This window comes from Crassostrea angulata, chromosome 10 (genome assembly GCF_025612915.1).
Source record: "Crassostrea angulata isolate pt1a10 chromosome 10, ASM2561291v2, whole genome shotgun sequence".
Classification (NCBI taxonomy): Eukaryota; Metazoa; Mollusca; class Bivalvia; order Ostreida; family Ostreidae; genus Magallana; species Magallana angulata.
Genome location: NC_069120.1, coordinates 22,668,720 through 22,689,453, shown reverse-complemented (window position 1 = coordinate 22,689,453; position 20,734 = coordinate 22,668,720). Strand labels below are relative to the sequence as shown.

Here is a 20,734-nt window from a genome sequence, read left to right as displayed (position 1 = left end):
ATTCACTCTATGCAAAGAAAGTGATGACATATTTCAAAAACATTCTTAAATGTCTCCAAACTTATCTCTAAATACTGTGGGTTTCATTCATTTTAATAATAACATATTAAATGGAATCGTGTCTTTACTCGGCCTTCTTCTGGTCCAAACAGAACTGCTTTTCCAAGTCTTGACGTCTTAGAATGTATTGAGCTAGAGGAAATATTTATGTTCTTGGACACCAACTGTCATAATGATTGCGGATCATTTTTCTTTGTATCTCCTGTCTGCTCTGATGATAAACATGTGGATAGTATGGTTTCCTGGAAGATTGGATCCACACAAAGTCGGACTGTCTGCATCAAAAGAGTCCAAGCTTACTATTTCGCACTCCAGTCCCCATTTTAACAACAATACATCAACTGTCCTGTTAGAACTACAATCAAATAGATCAATACAAGTTAATCTGATATGAAAGTTTTATATTTCTCTCTATTTGATAAGAGTAAAAGTGTTCTTAGACTTACCTTCTCTCTTGATAGGTGCACCAAAATTCTGCATCCTTGTTTTGTTTGATCAAGTAACTGACTGTTACTATAATGTCTTCAAAGTCTATTAATGAAAACAAAAAAAGAACAAATGTGTAAAATGATCACGGTAAAGATATTGTCTCCATTTTTCATGAGAAAGAGAGAGAGAGAGAAATGGAGCAATCTTTTACATCTGGGTCAAATATGAGAGAAATACAGACAGATTCAGACCTTTAGAATCATAGAAGCAATCTGAGCCAAGGATGATATCAACAGGTGGCAAATCAAGCAAAGCTTCATTAAACCTGCCCCAAGTGATCCCTATCACTGGAATATCCAGCAGACCATTGGCCTGACAGGATTTTCTGCAGTTTTCCAGACAATGAGGGAGGTCCTCACTGTCACTCAGCGTAACATTGCCTCCACATTTCGCGGCCAGGATTCCAGGTAATGATGTGCCTGACCCAAGCTTAACAATAATGCTCAATATTAAATTCTTCAATGCTAAATGTTCAGTGTATGGAACATATAGTTAATGCTTCAACATATTTAAGTGGAGCTTTAAAAAATACAATATCATAATTTCATCCCCCCCCCCCCATTTTGATACGGTATCTAAAACGAAGTCTCTTTACCTCTAAAATTTTTCTTCCCTTTATTTGATCTCTTTTGTGCCATATATATTGGGCTAGCACTGGAGCTGATGGCCATACATACAAACCATAGCTTGGTTGCATAACCTGTCAACAAAATTTTAAAAATCCCATTTATCAGACAATAGATTACAAATTATCTTAAGAAAGATATATGAATTCTGTTGTATTCTAATGTTGACAACCTCTGTAACTGTCACTGTTTTCTTTTCATTTCTAATTATATCTTCAAACTGAAAAATTCTTTCAAAACATTCCATGCGGTCTTGTTTACAAATGTGAACTGCTCCTCAACCTGCTAAAGTACAGCGGGTTTGATTGGGCAATCCGAAAGTGAAAGTATATATTGACCTCGAACACATGTGGATGATGTTTACTGTTAATCTGTGAGGAGTGAGTATAACATAATGTAGTAGTTTATGTATTTATATTTAAATTAATATTTTTAAATTTATGTATAACATGTAAGTATACACTAGATTAATTGTACTCAGCATGTCGGGTGTTTTTATACTTCGGCATGGCAACTGCATCACGACTTTAAATCTAGTTGATAAATAATTAATTATTTTATGATTAAAATTATTATACGTAGCTGCAGAACTGTAGCTCTCCGGGAAAAAAATATTGACAGACCGGTCTGTCAATATTTTTTTTCCCGGAGAGCTACAGTTCTGCAGCTACTGTATATTATACGCTGTGTCTCATATTAATTAGTATTATTTTATCAATATGCCAACATAGTTAGGAACAAAAGAACTTATTTTTTAAAAAAATGTATTGTACTCCTGAACCTGACTCCTTTATGTTTAAAATAGTGATTATGTTAATATTTATATCATCTCTCTAGAAAAGTGGGCAGGCATACATGTAGGCTGTCATATATGTCAACTTTTCTATACAGAATAGAGTAAATATGCATGCATGCAGTGTGATGTATTCTGCAACTACCTCTTGCAATGACCAAATAAATAAAGGTAACCCAATAATTTAAACCAGTGTCGAGGTAGCATAGTAGACAATGCACTGGCTTATCACTGCTGTGACCCAAGTTTGATCCCCGTGATCGACAGTGGTTGTATGTGACAGGGTATGGTGGTTGCCTGCTTAGATACATGGGTTTTCTCTGGGCACTACGGCTACCTCCCACATAAATGACCCCATCGCGCTAACATCCGTGCTTACGCGAGATATTAATATAAGTTGTAGAACTTGTTTATCAATCGTTGTAAAATAAATATAGTTCATTTTAAACCAATGAAAGCTGTACTCAATCAATGCCACAATATAGCCTTGTGCAAATATCCGTCATTCAAATGTGTTGTGATGGTATTTTATATGGTTTTAAGCTTACCAGGTAACTAGTGTAAATTTCCCCCACCGGTAAATAACCACTTTTACAGTATATGCAGCCCTCATGGAAGCTTAACCTCTCTCAATAGGAAGGAAGAAAATAAATGCTATGTACTGTTAAAATCTATTTGTATTTTGTAGACTAAAATAAGAATAATAAACTCAGATGAAGAGACTAGTGTTTACAAACCTACTGACAAGAAGAATCATGTCAACTTCATCAGTAAGTAGTATCCAGACTGACAGTAGTAGTGATCAAATAAATATTTATCTATTATATAAGTACAACAGTAATCTTTTGCTATTTTTTTGCTTGTCAATAAACTGATGCAAATATTACACAGGACAAACATGTACCATCAAAACTTACAAATGAGTTGTAAACAAAAAATATTGTAAACTTATATTTGTGTTGTTTTTGTATGTAATGTAGCTAAAACCAATTGAGAACTCCATATGCAAGAAACTTACTGGTAAATTTCAACCTCAACATTTAGAAGTCATAAATGAAAGTTCAAAACATAATGTCCCAAAAGGTGAGTGAATGATATACAATTTGAATTGCATGTACATTTACATCCTATGTATTTTATCCATTATATTTCAATAAATGTTGTTCATAATGAGCATATTTAACAACAATTCTGGAGGCACCCCACCATACGATATAACCTTAATACATTGAGCCTATATGTTTGAACATACATGTAGCCTACATCTTACTTTACACTACAGGTTCAGAGACTCACTTCAAGGTGGTGGTTATCAGTGATAATTTTGAGGGTATTCCACTCATAAAGGTAAGGGAAGGATTCATGATGCAAATCATATTACAAAGTCCAATATTAGATTTTATGGTGTGAACACTTTGGGTCACCAAAATTTAAAATATATGAATATCCGATTAAAATGTACCTGTATGTAACTTTGGTTACCTGTTATTTTATTAATGCAATTTGTTACAGAGACACCGCTTAGTCAATGAGGTTTTGAAAGAGGAGCTTGAAAATGGTGTACATGCTCTTTCCATTGTGGTAAGCATGAAAAGGTTAATGCAAAAAAAATTAGGCTACTTGTTTTGGTTAATACATACATTAACCCGGTTTTCTTCAAAAATTTCACTTTATATATAGGCAAAAACACAGGTACAGTGGGAGGAATCTGGTCAGCATGTGAGCAAGTCACCTCCCTGTCGTGGGGGCACAGGCCTGTGATTGTGAATCAGTGGTGCTGTCTTGAAGTTTGTTATGTTAAAGTGAAATACATGTACCCTGGTGTGAATTCACAAAAATTCCATAATATCAGAAGATTCCACTTGTCATTGCAGTACGATGTCAAGATTAGAGTTTATTGTCTGAATAATCAGTTTCATGACATGTCTTTAGGGATGAACTGAAAAACATGCGTACTCACATATGAAATTAAGAAAGAAAACTTTTAATGTTATATGTACATGTATTTGTGATTTTAAAAATAGGACATTGTTTTAGTATTCAGATATCACTTTACAGTACTCAGTACTTGTTATATGTAGGTTTTTACTAATAAAACTGAAAACAGATATCTGTTATTGACATACAGATGCATGTACTACTTTTATTTATCTTCAATAAATAATGTTACACGTCTCAGTTTTAAATTCTTTTTTCACAACAAATCCATTCCATCAGAATTGTACAGAACTATCTTAGGCTTATATACAGTTCATGGTACCAGAGGGCCAGACCAAACAATTCTTTATCCTTGCAGTTGAATCACAAAAACTAACATTTGGAATTCGCCATTTGTCATTCTTCAGTTGCAATAGCTTTCCTATTGTCAAATTTTGCCAGAAAAGGTTCTGGGGTAGGGTCTCTTCCCATGAAAGTTCTAAACACGGTCTTGGGATCAACAGCGGCTCCCATTGTCAAGTAGGTGTCCTTGAAACTATACCAGAGAAGAAATACACAGTGTATTAAACAACAGACAGTTGTAAAATTTGGATAAAGATATTTAATAAGTGTATAATCCTTTCTCAGCATGTACATCATACATGTATGTAGGTATTTGACATTATAAATGTCTCTATTCATATTTATGGTAGATATAATTACAGTAGTATGAATTCATGAAAAGAGATGATTCATAACATCAAAATGCAAATTATGTACATTTACATCAGTGTGTTCCCGTTTTGCACACATTTAATAATTGGGTATAAAACAATAGGTGTAAATTGTGTTGCGATAGCAATTATAGTCTGCTTTCGGTCAAATATTTTACCTGGTTTTTTACCTGAGTTTTATCAGCGCCTTAACGATAAAACAAGAAGAATATAGACATTTTGTTGTGTTTTAGGTCTAATAACTATCACCATTTTTTTCATTTGATTAAATAAAGATAATGATATGTTTAAAAAGTCTTCAATTTCCGCACACTGATTAAAAAAAATAATGATTAGATGATTTGTCTTTCAAATTTTTGTCCATTTACCTTAAATATAAAACAAAATGAATCAGAAAAAATTGTTGGTCCCAAGCCAATTGGAAGCTGATTCAATGGATAATTATATGATGAAGGGGGAAACTACATGGACAGTCATATGGGGTACTCCGTGTCTCTTTTTACAATTGAGTTGCAAATTATGTAAAACGCATGTTTATAATTGATTGTTTGGTATCAACAGAAAGAATATTATGAAAGAAAACAGATCTTTATCACAAAATATCTCAATCTTTGAAGTAGCGACCTTGATGGTAGTTCTTATGACATCACGGCTTTACTATATTGCGGGTCACTTTCTTGGTTTTCAAATCAGAGGTTAAATACATAAAAAAAAAAATCGGACAAAAATAATATTTTAATATTGATGCGATATAACTCAAACTGAAAAAGGTTGATAATGCATGAATTAGGTCTACATTTGATAGGTTTTGTGAAATAATCTTTCCAGTTTTTAAAGCATATTAAATTGCCGATTTAGCATCATACAGTTTGTCTATTTCTTCGATTATTCAAGCCACAACATAAATGAAAAATATTAAGCAGCGTTTTCACTAGACACATCTCCTCCATTTATGTCAGCAAAAGCAATAATTAACTATTAACATATGATATTTTCTCTTCAAACTTTTAGCGTGTACATGTTCTTCCTATAGGCAGTAAGTTAAACAAAGGCGCTACATATTCAACATTTTTGCAATAATCTTTCTTATTTAAAAAAATAATGAAATTGTTCATGACCAAATTGATGTTTGAAATCAATTTCATGAATATGGATGGTGATTATTATGTAAATGTGCAAGTTATATTGTAAGATAAAATAAATGTTAATATAAATTGCGAGTAGATATGTTATACTTATCTTATTGTCAATTATCAGGAATTGTGATATAGACTATAGCAATTAAGCAATTATCTCACCTGGTCAAATTCCCGTTTCGCACACATTTTTTCGATACCTAATTTTCAAATGTGTGCAAAACGGGAACAAACCTTTACATCTCTACAAAGAAGTTCACTTTAAAATAGAATTCTCTAATAGTTTAAACCTTTACCGTTTTCCAACAAGAGCTAGTTTTTGCTCGTCATGAAGAACCTCTTTGAAAGCTGAGGCTGCATCAGCTGCTACCATCTACAAATATAGAAGTTGAAGCCTAAATCTTTGATGAAAAGTTTTTTCTAGTTTTATATTTTTTCACAAATATTTTTTTGAGTTATTCTTCATGCATCAAAGATATCTCTTTTTTACCTTGCTCCAGATTTCTGCATAGTATAAACAGCTTCTCCCTCCTATGAAAATGTCATGAAATGTACAAAATCTCTCGTCTTTTGGATGGAGAGGCATTGGGATGAACTCTTTATATAGTCTGTTGTATTGGTCAGGTGTAGACTCTGGCCTAAATGTTATAGTAAAGAAATATTGCATTACTTGCCATGTTTTAATGATATGGAACTTGCTACATGAACACATATTTTTATTTGAATATTCTGCAGACCCTTTTGAACAATGTATATACCATACTTCAAGTTTTCATAAAGACCCAAAGAATGTGAAATAATTAATATATACAAGAGGTGTTTCTTCAATTTGATAACAAAATAATCATTAGGTTAACCTGGGCTTCATATCTTACTTACGTCTTAATAAATGTCCCTCTTGTTTCTCTGAAAATAAAAAAATTAACATTGATACATTAACATACATGTACAACATGAAAAAAGAAAAGGGCGACTTTTGCATCTTGGAAATAGAAGATATAGTTCATATTTGTAACATGAAAATACATGCACTCTATACCAAATATAAGTAAATAAAAGTGCAGAAAATGTACGAAAAAAAATATAGTACTTACTCCAGGTAAAACTCTAGATCCAGGGCACTTTTAAAAGCTTCATTCAGAACATCAATTGCCTGCATGTGTTCTTGAGCTGAAAAGTATACAGTACATATGATATCCTCCATGTAAAAAATTCTGGTAGTCCATGTATAGATCATACATCATATTGACAAAGCCATTTTCATAAAGAAAAAATGACATGCTTTGCTTTATCAATAATTTGATAAAAATATGTTCTATACAACTGCTGACCTCCTATCATTGAATTCAACTGCTCGTCTGGGATCTCAACACCTGACGAGTGGTGGCTGCTGAGGGATTTGAACACTTCTGGGATCTGAATCACATTTAGAAGTGTATATGGAACAATCTTCTGGGCATCTGGCTCCATGTGCCTGTTTCCAGACATCTCACTGTATGGAGCCCTGGACAGAATACACTGAAGGGCACATCCCAGCTAGAGTTTACAAGAAAACATCAAATTTGATATGTTGTACATGTGTTTGGTCACTAAACTATCTGATACTGTCAGCAAAGAGCTTGTTGAGTCATTTTTGATTTTTTTTAGACTATTCTATTGGATGAAATTCTTTTCTCTTATACAAATTTTTTGATATTTTTAATAATGAATGCACAAAAAGTAGATACTGTAAAGTTATAAAATATTATATCCAACTTACATTCATGATAAAACTTTGAATATCATCAAACTGCATTACACTGGGCTTAGACTGATCATATGATGGATTAATTCTCAGAGAAACATAGGTCAAAGGTGTGGTTTCAGCAACAGCACTTCTGTCTGAAAACATTGCAGATACCTTTAAGATAACAACTGATTAAAAATTTGTTACATATACAAATGAAGGATTGTTTGTCAAAGAAATATAAACTATATACAGGGTTATTTTTGCCCCATGTAATTTTCATCCTACACTTGCAAACAGTTTCACCCAGACTTGAATTCACCCAGACACAGTTGTGTTTAAAGAGAGATAATAAGAAACGTTAGAATCTGCCCAGTTTTAAATTTACCCCCTGACAAGGAGGGCGAAAGGAGCGAAAATAAAATGGGACAAATATTTCCCTGTATACAATAGCTAAATATGTTATACCATTTTTCATAGATTTACATAGATTTCGGGTGAATATCAGTTGGACAAAATAAACAAAATATATCATGAATAATCATGTACCTGTAAACATGATACAATGTACTTCCATATTTTAAAACATAAACATTAATATTTTACCTCTTCCCATCTCATAATATGAACGATCCAATTTGTCATCCCTGGCATACGGGTCTATGTATATTGTTCCTGCAACTGTACCTAAAAATATAATACATGTACATTGTAGTACATGTAATATTAAAGTGAAATGCAATCTCTTTTCATTTTTGTGAAGCACCTTTATCCATGGAAATTTTGATAAATGACATTCAGAAATTTTTCATTTTTTCATGCATCCCTTCACAAAACCTAAAATGTTATTAATGGAATAGTCAAAGAATTTAAGCAAATATTGATATCACTACATTACCATCTTCTTCTAATATATCAAATACTTCAACATTCTCGTGCCAAGTACTGCAGTCATTTCTTTCCTGTTAGAAGAATTTTCAAAACAATAACAATTAGTGCATGCAAATGGAAAATTTTACAAAACAATCGCAGCATTATGACAACAGATTTTTAAGACTCCTTACCTGAAAGGTTATACCAAACAGTTTTGTACATAACTGAAAGAAACTGTCTCGGAATTTGGTATAGGGGAAGTAATCACAAAAATATCGCAATTCCTGCAGACTAAAATAAAACACAAGAAAATAATTTAAACTAAAGTCTCCCTTGAAGGTTTCGTTGTTTTTTTTTAATACAGTTTGATGGTCAAATTGTACACGAGTATGATGTGACTGTCAAAATTACTTGAAAAGCTCCTCCAGTTGTAAATTGCGGTAGTACTCTACATCCCAATGTTCCAGCTGTGGTTTGTTTGAAAATTCTTTCAGCGTCTCCAAATCATATTTTACAATGTCATACAATTTGTTTTTTATCCTGAAACCATTTAAAAACAAAACATCCATAAAATATGAATTCAGAAAGTTCATCATCTGTCATTAAACATTGAGTTTTGTCTTTATTGGTTGAGCACCGATTTTCTTGAATATCGCTTTTTTGTGAATCCATGAAATCAAATTATTCAGTGTTATTTAGAAACATGGCAACACTTTGTGTGGACATACTTATTGCCTACTTATTTACACATTGTCTAAACTCTGTGTTTTAACTAAATATGTGACCAATATTTATGAGGTACTATACCAACTTAATTCCAGTGTTTTGTCTCATAAAAGATTATACCCGGTAATAAGAAGGCTGACTAAAACTACATGTATGTTTGCCACTCACATGTCTAGAATGCTGACAATATTATCCATACTCCCTGCCATTGTTCTCTCCAAAACAAGATCCACATAACTCTTGAATCCAAGCCGTGTGGCCATCACATGTCTAAAAGCAAGAAAAAAAGAGAACTCTATTATCCACATCAGAGTAAGGCAAAGATGAAGACATCAAAATTAATACTATGTTTTGGTTATTAAATACATTTTCTTTTCACAAGATGTAAAAAAGTAATGACCACAAAATTATACATGTATCCTTGTATCCACAGAACCAAAATCTGGGAACAAAATTAAGCAGTGAATCAAGAGACAGAGAGTATTGACTACACGTATGTGTAGAGTGACACGTACCTGTTTTGAACAATTCCATGGATTGCATGTACATTGCTTGACCGTCTTTCCATCATATCACTACCCGCCATGCTGACCATTTTTATCCAGGTGTCTCTGCGAAGTGAAGCCATCCGACTGTACCTTAAGATACCCTCATAAACCATGGGGTGGGGAACTATCCTCCAGGGACCCTTCCTTGGATCAGAGCTGGAATACAAAAGTATCATATTTTATAGTCCCACTATAAGAAGAGCACCTATTCCTTTTGGTTGGAAAGAAATATTATATAAAATTCAATAGATTTTCTTAGTGATCAATTTTCATCCATGTTTAATGCATTTGCCTGCACATGTTTATCAAAGAATTTACCCTGGAGGCACCATGTACTGAAGAATCTGAACAGGGATACCAGCAATATGTCCCTCATCAACCTTACGTAAAGCCATACTGTATGCTGTGTCCAGGTTTCTCCTGAAATAGGCATACACATATAAATAAGCAATTAGCTTTTTCTTTAATCCATGCATTAAAGAAGAGTGTAGAATTTTGACAATGTGAAAGTTCATATTATTATTCCCAAGCATGTTTTATTTAAACAATATGTACTACACAGGATCAAGCTTTCTTTACTTTAAGTCTTTGATAAGTGGGTGTTATATCCATTTCCCATTTATCATACATGTATCTTACACTTTCTCATATGGTTATAAAGAATCTCAGTTATTCAAGTTCCAAGGACTTTTTAATAAATTATTAAGCAAGTTTTACTCTTGTTATATTACACCTACATGTAAATGTATGTACCAAACAAGCAATAGATTAATCATACTTATATTTCTTTTGTTCTTCTGTTATCTTCTGTATAACAACAGAAAGCTCCTTCTTTTGTGATTCTTTCATTTCAGCCCCATTCCGTATGAATTCACAGAGGTAAAGGTCCACTAAACGGGACTGAACTTCTGTCAGATTTCCACTGTTTCTTACACTCTGTATTTATAAAAAAAAAAAACCTTAAACACTATCAATAACAAATGTACAAAAACATTTTTATTATGAAACATGTAACACCTCAAGAAAATACACTGTAATAAGTGTGCAAATCTATTTTAAATCACATCTCTGTGCAAATTTGACAATGCTTATCTTTGATAGTGACCTTACCAACAATGCCTTATAGAGACTATTCCCATACCATCTCTCTGATTCTACCTGTCCTGCTATGTCTATAGTCTAATAATAGACAAAAACAAAAAAATATGTGTCACTTGTAATTCTAAACTTAAATGTAAAACTTATCAAAGAGAATACATTCATAATTCAATCATTATTATCAAACTGCCTTTTACTGATAATTAATCTAGCACTTGAGAAATAATAGAACATTCTGACATGTGACTGTTACAGTCCCTGGGCCTCTTGCTGTATACCTTCTTATATGCATCAAAGTATCTTCCAGCTTTCCCTGAGCCTAGTTGTCTGCCTGTGTAAAGGCTGTAATACAGTGGCACACGGGCATTCTCCAGGGGATCTATCACAGATTCAAATGTAGGTGGTTCTGTAGAGTCTGCAATCAACCAAACAAGAAAAGAAAATCACCTCTCTCAATAAATTATCCATTTCTATTTTTGTTGGCAACAATTGGAAATTCGCGTTACTGCCACTATGAGATATGAACCATTTTGTGCAAGATGTATGCATGCTGAAAATATTATCTGGAGATTGATGACCAAGTTCCATGTCAATTTGTAACGCAAAAACTCTTAATAGACTGTTATATTCATTTTAATTAAGCCATATCTGCAATTTGATAGGATACAGGTGGGGTTTCATAACAGAATATTCTGTAAACTACCTTGCAGATGTTTTAAATGTTGAAGAAGTGCTACTTCATAGTCCTGTGAAAGTTTTGCTGTCCCAGTAATAACTTTGTCTGGTGGTATATTAAAATCAGGCATGTCATGGTAACGTAATAACGGGTTAGTTTCAGGTGTATCATCTGAGACATCTGGTAATCTAACAAGAAGAAAAAACCACGTGGAATATGGAAGACTAATTCAATGGTGACAATAAATATTTACATCAAGAGACAGACTCGAGGAAATTCAGATTGACCTACTTGTGTAACAGCAAAGACCATTACGCAACCTTAACAGCATGAACAGAAATGTTATTATTTTACCCATAGGAAACTTACAGAAGATGAAATCCTGACATTGTGTAGTTTATACACCGGCTTTGTATTTGTGTAACAGAAGGTAAAAACCTTCGTCCGTGCCGAGCAATCATCATGGAAGCAGACATCTTGATTTTCTAAATACAATTCCGATCCCGAACTTCATAAACCCTGATCAAAGACGTCGGGGTTTTTTTCTCTCTCTTGATAATTTTTTTTTTAGAACATCTTATCAAATAATGTGATTTTCAGGGATGGGATAATTGGAAAAAAGTAACTGTAGTTGAGTGTAATTAATTACGCTTTTTAAAGTATATTTTTGTCAATGAGTCTGTCTTCAATTACAAGTATTTGATCAAGGTCTATTATAATTTTGTGAAGGTGTGAACCATCACATACTCTAGGACAAAAATACGGAATATAACTTCTAAATAGCAAACAATCAAACATGAACAAAAATAAAACTAACGCAATGGAAATGTATTTAATTACATTTGTTAACTTGGTTAAAGCAGAGACCTGTCTCTGGTAAAAGTAATTGAGAGTACTGAAAAAATTACATTTGAAAAAAATTCGGAATGTACTTGTAAATTGCAAGTAATTGACAAAATCAGCATTGAATTTGAAAGTATTTAATTACATATCAAAATTTACCCCCGACCCTAGTGATTTCCATGTGAATTTGCGAAAAAGATTCTTGTTTGTTGTTTTATACTCCTGCAAGATTTTCAAGACAAACGACAATATCCCGAGTTTATACAGAACACTTATACATTTCTAATTAGAGCCCAGAACAGACTAGTATGACACTTTTACAATAGTAAGGAAAAGATGTGCCAAACATTTTTTAGTATATCTATTAGTAAGTGACATTGTTTATGCCAACAGTGATCTTAACTATTTCAGCTAAAAGAAATCGTTGTACAATGAGCATGTTGAATAGGACAAAGTCAACGGACTTATTTCAGTTATAAAATGAATTGCAGTATCGTTTGTAAAAAACACTTGCCACCAATTGCTTCGTTTTCTAATCGTAAAAATTGAAAGTTATCATATCTTTTAACTGAAAATATTTACATTCTACTGTGTTTTTCCATTAAATTCCGTGATGTTTAAATGCCTCTAAATGCAACACCTATTCACTGCGTATGAATTTACGAGTAATTTACATAAGTAGTTCTCAAACAGTGATTCCTATGTTATCTGTTAAAAATGCATTGCATGAATGTTGTCAAAACACCATGTTTTATAATTATTCAACAAAAAAGTTGACTTCATTGTTAAAAACAACATTTCAAGAGTTATTTATCATGGATTATATTTTCATGCTCGTCGATCACACCTCAACAGTCTATGTGAAAACCAGTTTGAACCGTTTTTGCAAAACAGCTGTTCTTGCTGTTACTTAATCACTCCCTCCGTTATCTGCACTTTATATCGATTTATTTAAGTAAACAATCGATTTCTTCAGTAAGGGAATGTAAATATAAGCATTAAATGATTTATTTTTGACGTCGTCGTGTCAATAACTGCCGTCAGGTGAGCAAACAAATTATCATAACGCGCTAACGCGCGTTATTCAATTTGTCTGCTCACCTGACGGCAGTTATTGACACGACGACGTCAAAAATAAATCATTCAATGCTATAATACACACGTTTTTTTCTGATTTGAGAAACTTTTTCCAAAGGTATATTGAGGGCTCTTGACAGAAAGAATCTGTATTTTGAGCTCTCTTAGTAGATGCAATTCATTTATTGCCAAGGGCTCAATTTGTATTTCCGCCTTGATCCTTAACATACAAAAGATCAATAATCTCACTTGCGTTTCTAAAAAAAGATAATATATTTTCACGAATAAACGCGTAACCCCTTTTGCGATATAACGCAGCTAGGCGAATCTATATCTAATATTTCGCACAAAGGGGCTTTTTTCGTAAAGGGTGTCCCATGGCCTTATGCGAAGTTTTTACGTCAAAGTTCACGGTCTCTGTAAAAATCTTTGCCTGGTTCATATATTCTCTCCCCTTGACTCTATATGTATCATACTTCATAAAATGAGCTCTTGTGGGGCAAAGGTCATAGCACACCTCTCCGAAGTTTTTCTCCATTTGGCCTAATCTTGCTCAGGTGTATGAATTGACTTTAAACCAAGTTTCTAGGCCAAGGTCATCGCAGATCTCTTTGGAAAATCCTTGTCTGGACAATATTTTCTCTTCCCTTGGCCAAATGTTGCCCAAGCTTGATCAGAGGACTGTCTATAGGTTAAACGTTTAATGAAGAACCCTTGATTTATTTCTCAACTAGAAAAAAATAATTTTTAAAGTCCACGAGATCGAAACTTGATAAACTTTGAAACTTATATTAATTTATCAAATAAATCATTTTCAAACGAAACAATTATTATCACTGCGCGTAATGTTATCTGTTGCAGAGTTTATATCTCTCTCTCTCTCTCTGCCAACTGTTGACTGCTTACTGCCAACCGCTTGCTCTCTGCTTACATAAAACTGCTAACTGCCGAAATGCTTTGACGCAAATGCTAGAATGTTATTCAAGCATTAGCATCGAATGTTTAGTCATTTGACGCGCAACATAATTTGGTAACAGTAAAATTGTTTAGCGATTGTTGGAGACGGGAGTAAAATAGCTAAATTGAAATTTTTAATTCATTGCACTTCGGTAGTAAGCAGCTGGCAGTAAGAAGCTGACTGGCCCTCTTAATATTGCTCTGATAAATATACTACGTTTTACGCTTTGGTTCAAGACCATTGCACCTTTTTTTTAATCAGGCAAGCAATTATGCGTGTACATTATAGTTTAAGCTTAAGGCTGATAGGACAAAGGGAGAGAAGAATTGAAACTAGACAATGATTTAACATAGGTCTATTTTGACCTTGACATTTAACACAGAAACTCTGTGGGTGAATGTCCCATGGTTGCAATGCCAATTCTCAAAAATTGTCAACATAATGCAAGTCGATTAAAAAAAAATACATTTTTTTTTGTAGATGGAGATCTCAGGTGACAATTATTAATTCAATAAATTCAAAAGTTTCTGTCTTGAGACTATGCCCTGGCAGTAAAGCACCCTTATAGGGAACAATGACAATCCAAGTACAGTACCGGTAACTGTTAGATGAAAAAGCAAGACCCATTTTCTATCAAGTATCAAAACTGAGGGTTTTGTTCAAACACAATACATGCATAAAATCCATAACATATAATTTATTTTCTCGTGTAATGACACAAAGCTGTTAATAATGTGCATCATTGACAGATAACAAATCCAGTTAATTATGTACATGGTAAAGATATCAATACAAATATGCAACAATTGTGTCACATTTCATTGATTCACGAAAGATAAATGTACTGTACTTTGCTAATTTTGTTAGATTTTATATTAATGATCCAATGCATTTATTTCCAGCCATGATCTTAAGCTTTATTTTACAAAATGGGAGTATCTGCTTAGAAGAATATTATCCTCTACAAGCACACTTATGCTTAATGAAATGAATGCATAAACTGTAACAAGGTATAATTTGTTTAGAATTTTATATAAAACACCATTTTCAAGTTTTATGCTTTTTCCTCTGGAACTTCTTCCGCACACCCAAGGACTCTTCTGTGTCGTCAGCATCATCATCTTCATCATTCCTGCGCTTCTTTCTTCCACGCTCACTTTCATTCATTTCCTGTTTGAACAGATAAATCATACCATGGTAATTGCTATGCATTATATTGACATTGGAGTCATAATTCTTCTGCATGAAATAAACCCCAAAACTTTAAAAGAAGAAAAACATTTTACAGTCAGTTATATGTACACAGATTTTTGTGGTACATGTATTAATATGATATCATTTCATGAATGTGTGACACAATATTTTACACCCAGTTAGTCCTGTTACTAGAAGACCTATGTTATCAATTGTATATTTTCAGTAAAAATATATTACCAGTATTAGAAATTCAATGAATATGTGATACTTAAGACTAAACAATCCTCAACATACAAATCAAAATAACCATTGGATATGTTTAATTTTTTTTAAAGATTTTCTTTTTTAAATGTAATTAAAGATTAGGATTGTGGACAATGGTATTGACTGACCATTTTGGCATATCTCTGTGCCTCTGTTACTCTCTCCATTAGCTGCATGACTTCCTCTTCCTCAGTTTTATACAGAGGCAGCTTTTTACCAATCAAGTGCTCAATTCTCTGGTAAAGCTCAACATCATACCTAAGTGAATGAAAAATTGGTTGTTGATCAATGTCTTGAGCACTTGCAAATTTCTTTTATTTACAGAAAAAATATGACACCATTTATCTGTAAATATTACTTTTTATATTGATAAAAAGTGAAGTATTTCAGGATGTGCACTGGTATATCTGACTGATTTTTGCCTATAATACAAGATATTGTCACTGGCATATCTAGTAGTCTGTTGAATGTTAATACTTCAAATATGTATACACATACTGTAGATTCCTATTTAAACGCGAGGAATTATTATCCGCATAAAATCGCGAGGAGCACCCTTCGCGAATTTTAAAATCTCGCCATTATTTTTTGAGAGTTGAGAACAATAAGAAATAAGGATAAAAGTTCTGCGTTCAGGATTTTATATTCTCGCGATCTGATACAAAACAGCAGGATCGCGGAATTAAGTACTTGCGTATTATAAGGATTATACAGTACACTTGACCATATATGGTATTGAACAAACATGACCTACATGTATCTGATTCACTACATATACCAGTGCTTTAATACCTCCATGGAGATAGGGAAGGAAAGGTATATTTTTTCTGGACAAAAGTATTCACCCCCTCCCAATCCATGAAAATATTGTACACATCATATTATATTTTATCTTGTAATCTCTTCAGTTTTCGTACGTGTGTGTTTGGGATGTCTCCTATGAACACTTTGGCTACATGTATATAAATACCTGGTACAAAATACAAATCAACAAGAATATTTTGACACCAGCAACAAATACATATGCATAGCAATTGTACCTATTTGTGACATACCTTGGTAACAAGGTTCACTTACATATGTGCTATACACAAATAAATAGGCAATGACACAAAAATGACTTACATGTATCACAAATAAATTTTAAACTCGTCTGTATGATTTACTGATGATTTAGTGATGACTGATTTTTGTTATTTTACACAAAAGTGACAGCTATACTCACTGTGACACAAAGGTGATGGCCACCCCTGATCGTCCGGCTCTAGCCGTTCTCCCCACTCTATGGATGTAGTCCTTTGAATGTGTGGGAATATCCAAGTTCAAAACAACATCAACATGTGGAATATCAAGACCTCTGTGATACATAAGAAGTATTGTTTTTCATGAAATTTACTGTGACTATTTTCAAAGATTATAGCATATTCTAATAGTTAACAGGAAAATACCATGAGATTGGCAAATGAAAAATACTTGATAAAAGTATTTCATTAAAAATCATTTTAAATGATTTATCATTTTTTACATGTAACTTAATTATAATAAACAAGCGTCATATCCTTTTTCTTCCTTTAAACTTAATCCAGTGATGTTTTAATAGGTACTAAACTAACCTGCTAGCAACATCAGTTGCAATAAGGATTGACCGGTTTTTACTTTTGAATTTATTCAAAGCTCCGAGTCTTTTGGACTGTAAAAGAGAAAGCAATCATAGAAGCAGCACAATTTTGAATACCGGTATTGTAGAAGGATACCCTTCCAAAACTACAAGACAAATTTAACATACAATATACAAATAAATTATGTACTGTACTTTAACAATAACTAATCAATAACTAATCAGAAATGGTAACTAATAACCATTCTTTGATCAGTACCTGACTCATCTGTCCATGAAGTGGTATAGCAGTAAGTCCAAGGTTACGTAGCATCAGGGCAACTCTCTGAGTGTTTGCACAAGTACTGCAGAACACCATGAACGAGTTGCCAGCCAGTTCATTCAAAATATACACCAAGTAAACATCCTGAAATAGAAGGCATGTCCATAACAGAATTTCAGTACAGATACATGTATTGCATCCATCTATCGTCTGTATATATTTTGTATACATGTATTATGTGAGTAGTCATAAGACAGATTTGAGAATCTGACCTTGTATTTCACGGGTATGAACAGATAGTACTGCTGTAGTTTATCCACAGTCTGGTATTTGGACGAGACCTCTACTTTCACTGGATTTTGCAAAGATGCCCTTTGTAACTTTGCCACCTGGGTAAGATATTTACAAATGAACGGTCATAGGATATTATTAAGATAATCTTTTTCGTACAAATTATTTGTTGGTCTTTCATGCACTGTACTACATTTATTTTCTACCTTTTTGGTCATTGTTGCAGAAAACAAAAGAGTGTTCCTTTCTCTTGGTATGACCTTCAGAATTTTGTCAACCTGTTTAATGGAAAATTAAGTAAGATTAATAAAAAAAACATACAGTGTATGAGGATATTATGTTGTTCTGGAAAGCATACCAATTAAGTGCAAGAATATTTAATTGTGCATATGAATAACAGCGTGTACTAATTTTGGCATACCTCTTGTTCAAAATCCATATTCAGAATTCTGTCAGCTTCATCCATGACCTGATAAAAGTAAATTCAATAAAATATGCTGCATGAAAAAATTAGGCATAGTGGTCAATGTAGTAAACTGGATATGTGTTGAAAATGTGCTCTTTATACCTTTAATCTATAAGTATGCAATAAATGATCCTTACCAAATACCTAAGAGACCTCAGATTGAAACCTTTAGTGTTTTCTAAATGGTCCACCAGTCTTCCTGGGGTGGCTGTAGGAAATTATCCAGAAAATTTAATGACCCACCTGTATATGTAATTCTTAGCGTAAAAAACATCAAATATTTGCATTACTGATTGAAAATATTTAATAACTTTCATGATTATAATAGTATCTAGAACTACAAAACGATTTCTTCAATATCTGTAATATCCCATTCATTGGCCTTACCAATCACAATATGTGGTTTCTTTGCTAGCATTAATGACTGGGTCATCATATCAATTCCACCAACAACCACAGCTAAAGAAAAAAAATTAAGGATTAATTTATTAAATCAATACACAATTGCTGAGACTATTTTCTTACCATTCATATATTTAAATTATGAAAAACCCTTCTTACCACATTTGATTCCAATTGATGCCCCTAAAGCCTCAAACTGCTCTGATATTTGAAATGCCAGCTCTCTTGTTGGAGTAAGAACAAGTGCATAAAGTCTTTGCGGCTTATCAAGAAGGGTCTGTAAAATGGGTAGAGCAAATGCTCCTGTTTTTCCAGAACCAGTCTCTGCTAGGCCAATGACATCCGACCCTGTATACATAAAAAAAAAGAATTAAAAAATCAGAAAACTTTGTTTAACTAAAAGTCAGTTGGCATACTATTCTATCAAATATTGTAATTCCGAGTTTTGTTCATTCAAAATAATAAATTCTTTAACAGAATAAATTAACCAGGATACCTTGAAGGGCAACTGGAATAGCTTCCTTCTGAATTTTTGTTGGTGTTTTCCATTTCAATTGCTCACAAGCTTCACACAGGGCATCAACAATACCCTGATGTTTAAAACAAAAAATAAAGTTATAGAAAATTTTTCAAATAAAGTGTTGTAGTTACATGTACTACTAAATTACATCCTTTTTGAAGCCCCCTTTTTCTAAAAGAGACATGATGATGCACAAATCCATGATTAACCAAAATTTGTGCATGATCTCTTATATGAAAGAATGACCTTTTGGGTAAAAATACAGAGTGTGACAAAAATGGGTAGCGAAACCCGGGCCGGACCGGGATTTTCGAAACCTATAACCGGGTTATTGTTGATTTCTTAAAAAATACTCATTTGTTCTGCACGAAATTTGCAGGAATACTTTCTTACAACTTGTTTTGTCTTTGCTAAAAATTTTATTATCACAGAATGAGTTTTTCAATATTTATTACACATTTTCATTTTTCAGGTGACTAAAACGGGTAGCGAGCCCGGGTTACACATTTTGGCGATATTAAGCGAATCATATAGTTGAATTTGGAAACTTGTGTATTTTATCATTGCTATTTAAGTTAAAATACTTAGATAATTCAAAATTTCCGACAAAAAATTTAAAATTTGGAAAATAAGTATCGGCTAGACAGTCTTGTATGTCGCTTCTGTATTATATTTTAGTGTATATCGTTTACTTTAATGAAGTATAGCTCACATCTCAACAGATCGTAAAATGTGTTCTATTTATTTCAAGTTATACAAAAAGGGGGGTTGTCATGGACGCCTAGGTAATACATTCGAGGTGTTTATCCGAGCTTGCCGGAAAGGCCCGAGAAGATTGCGAATGGCAGAACAAATGAGTATTTTTTACGAAATCAACAATAACCCGGTTATCAGTTTCGAATATCCCGGCCCGGCCCGGGTTTCGCTACCCATTTTAGTCACACTCAAAAATACATTGTTTAAAAGTATTAAAGAAAAAATAGAATTATTCATTGGCCTAGCACAAAATAAAAATAATAAAAAATAAAGTAACTATACATCATATACCGGTTGAATCAAAATATATTTTTTAAAGTAGGGCCTTCAAAAATGTGTTGCCTTTCTCGTGATTTTTTGCTTTATAAGTAAACTGAGCTGTGTATATTATTTATGCTCTATTTGATAAAACTTCAGGCTCGTATTTGTAATGACTATACATGTAAGTTGAATTTAAGTACAAAAATGTAATTATTACCAGAGACTGGAATGTTGTCTTTTCTTCCTCCACATCTTCAGTAGAAACTGTGTTTTGTGGCTCCTCGTCCGTCATGCTTTCCCAATGTTTTCTTATTTTGTCAATGTCATTCAAAAGTTTGAAAAGAGCTGTTTGGAAAATTTCCATACAAACGCACACAAGACTTTCAAAATTTTAAACAGGTTGTACGTAAATTTTGA

At 33.0% G+C, this 20,734-nt stretch overlaps 3 protein-coding genes across 4 annotated transcripts; 1 reads left to right on the top strand and 2 right to left on the bottom strand.

The window, feature by feature from the left end:
- Positions 1–42: 42 nt before the first annotated feature.
- Positions 43–1,501, bottom strand: LOC128164641 (histone-arginine methyltransferase METTL23-like). The gene is made up of 5 exons (XM_052828590.1): positions 1,348–1,501; positions 1,145–1,249; positions 741–978; positions 507–591; positions 43–415 (listed from the first exon to the last, which is right to left on the bottom strand). Exons 1-5 carry the CDS (start codon positions 1,420–1,422, stop codon positions 244–246), a joined length of 675 nt encoding a protein of 224 aa, XP_052684550.1. The 5' UTR covers positions 1,423–1,501; the 3' UTR covers positions 43–243.
- On the top strand, positions 824–4,154 carry LOC128164642 (DNA-binding transcriptional regulator BolA-like). 2 transcript variants are annotated; one of them, XM_052828592.1, is made up of 6 exons: positions 824–956; positions 2,657–2,738; positions 2,949–3,051; positions 3,251–3,315; positions 3,481–3,549; positions 3,649–4,154. In XM_052828592.1, exons 2-6 carry the CDS (start codon positions 2,682–2,684, stop codon positions 3,727–3,729), a joined length of 375 nt encoding a protein of 124 aa, XP_052684552.1. In that variant the 5' UTR covers positions 824–956; positions 2,657–2,681; the 3' UTR covers positions 3,730–4,154. The 2 variants fall into 2 exon arrangements, with proteins under 2 accessions (XP_052684552.1, XP_052684551.1); XM_052828591.1 differs by lacking the exon at positions 824–956 and adding an exon at positions 1,450–1,555.
- On the bottom strand, positions 4,079–20,692 carry LOC128164644 (uncharacterized). The gene is made up of 31 exons (XM_052828594.1): positions 20,535–20,692; positions 19,277–19,370; positions 18,940–19,128; positions 18,766–18,837; positions 18,516–18,586; positions 18,334–18,381; positions 18,119–18,190; positions 17,894–18,010; positions 17,619–17,765; positions 17,355–17,431; positions 16,967–17,098; positions 15,870–15,999; positions 15,369–15,450; positions 11,430–11,582; positions 11,005–11,141; positions 10,739–10,807; positions 10,407–10,564; positions 9,947–10,048; positions 9,596–9,784; positions 9,249–9,350; positions 8,766–8,894; positions 8,546–8,645; positions 8,380–8,443; positions 8,088–8,168; positions 7,515–7,636; positions 7,087–7,291; positions 6,850–6,925; positions 6,635–6,661; positions 6,246–6,393; positions 6,052–6,128; positions 4,079–4,441 (listed from the first exon to the last, which is right to left on the bottom strand). The coding sequence occupies exons 1-31, from the start codon at positions 20,679–20,681 to the stop codon at positions 4,303–4,305; spliced, it is 3,456 nt and encodes a 1,151-aa protein (XP_052684554.1). The 5' UTR covers positions 20,682–20,692; the 3' UTR covers positions 4,079–4,302.
- Between the last annotated feature and the right edge of the window lie 42 nt (positions 20,693–20,734).

Bases quoted from the DNA above. Each gene is read 5' to 3' on its own strand.
- LOC128164641 (XM_052828590.1), bottom strand. From the start codon at position 1,422: ATGGAATGTTTTGAAAGAATTTTTCAGTTTGAAGATATAATTAGAAAT. The intron at 1,250-1,347 runs GTTGTCAACATT...TTTTGTTGACAG, and splicing joins AAACAGTGACAGTTACAGAG to GTTATGCAACCAAGCTATGG. The intron at 592-740 runs GTCTGAATCTGT...TTTCATTAATAG, and splicing joins TTGCTTCTATGATTCTAAAG to ACTTTGAAGACATTATAGTA.
- LOC128164642 (XM_052828592.1), top strand. From the start codon at position 2,682: ATGAAGAGACTAGTGTTTACAAACCTACTGACAAGAAGAATCATGTCA. The intron at 2,739-2,948 runs GTAAGTAGTATC...TATGTAATGTAG, and splicing joins GAATCATGTCAACTTCATCA to CTAAAACCAATTGAGAACTC. The intron at 3,316-3,480 runs GTAAGGGAAGGA...AATTTGTTACAG, and splicing joins AGGGTATTCCACTCATAAAG to AGACACCGCTTAGTCAATGA.
- LOC128164644 (XM_052828594.1), bottom strand. From the start codon at position 20,681: ATGGAAATTTTCCAAACAGCTCTTTTCAAACTTTTGAATGACATTGAC. The intron at 15,451-15,869 runs GTCAGTCAATAC...CTGTTCAAACAG, and splicing joins CACAGAGATATGCCAAAATG to GAAATGAATGAAAGTGAGCG. The intron at 7,292-7,514 runs GTAAGTTGGATA...TGTAAACTCTAG, and splicing joins TTCAAAGTTTTATCATGAAT to CTGGGATGTGCCCTTCAGTG.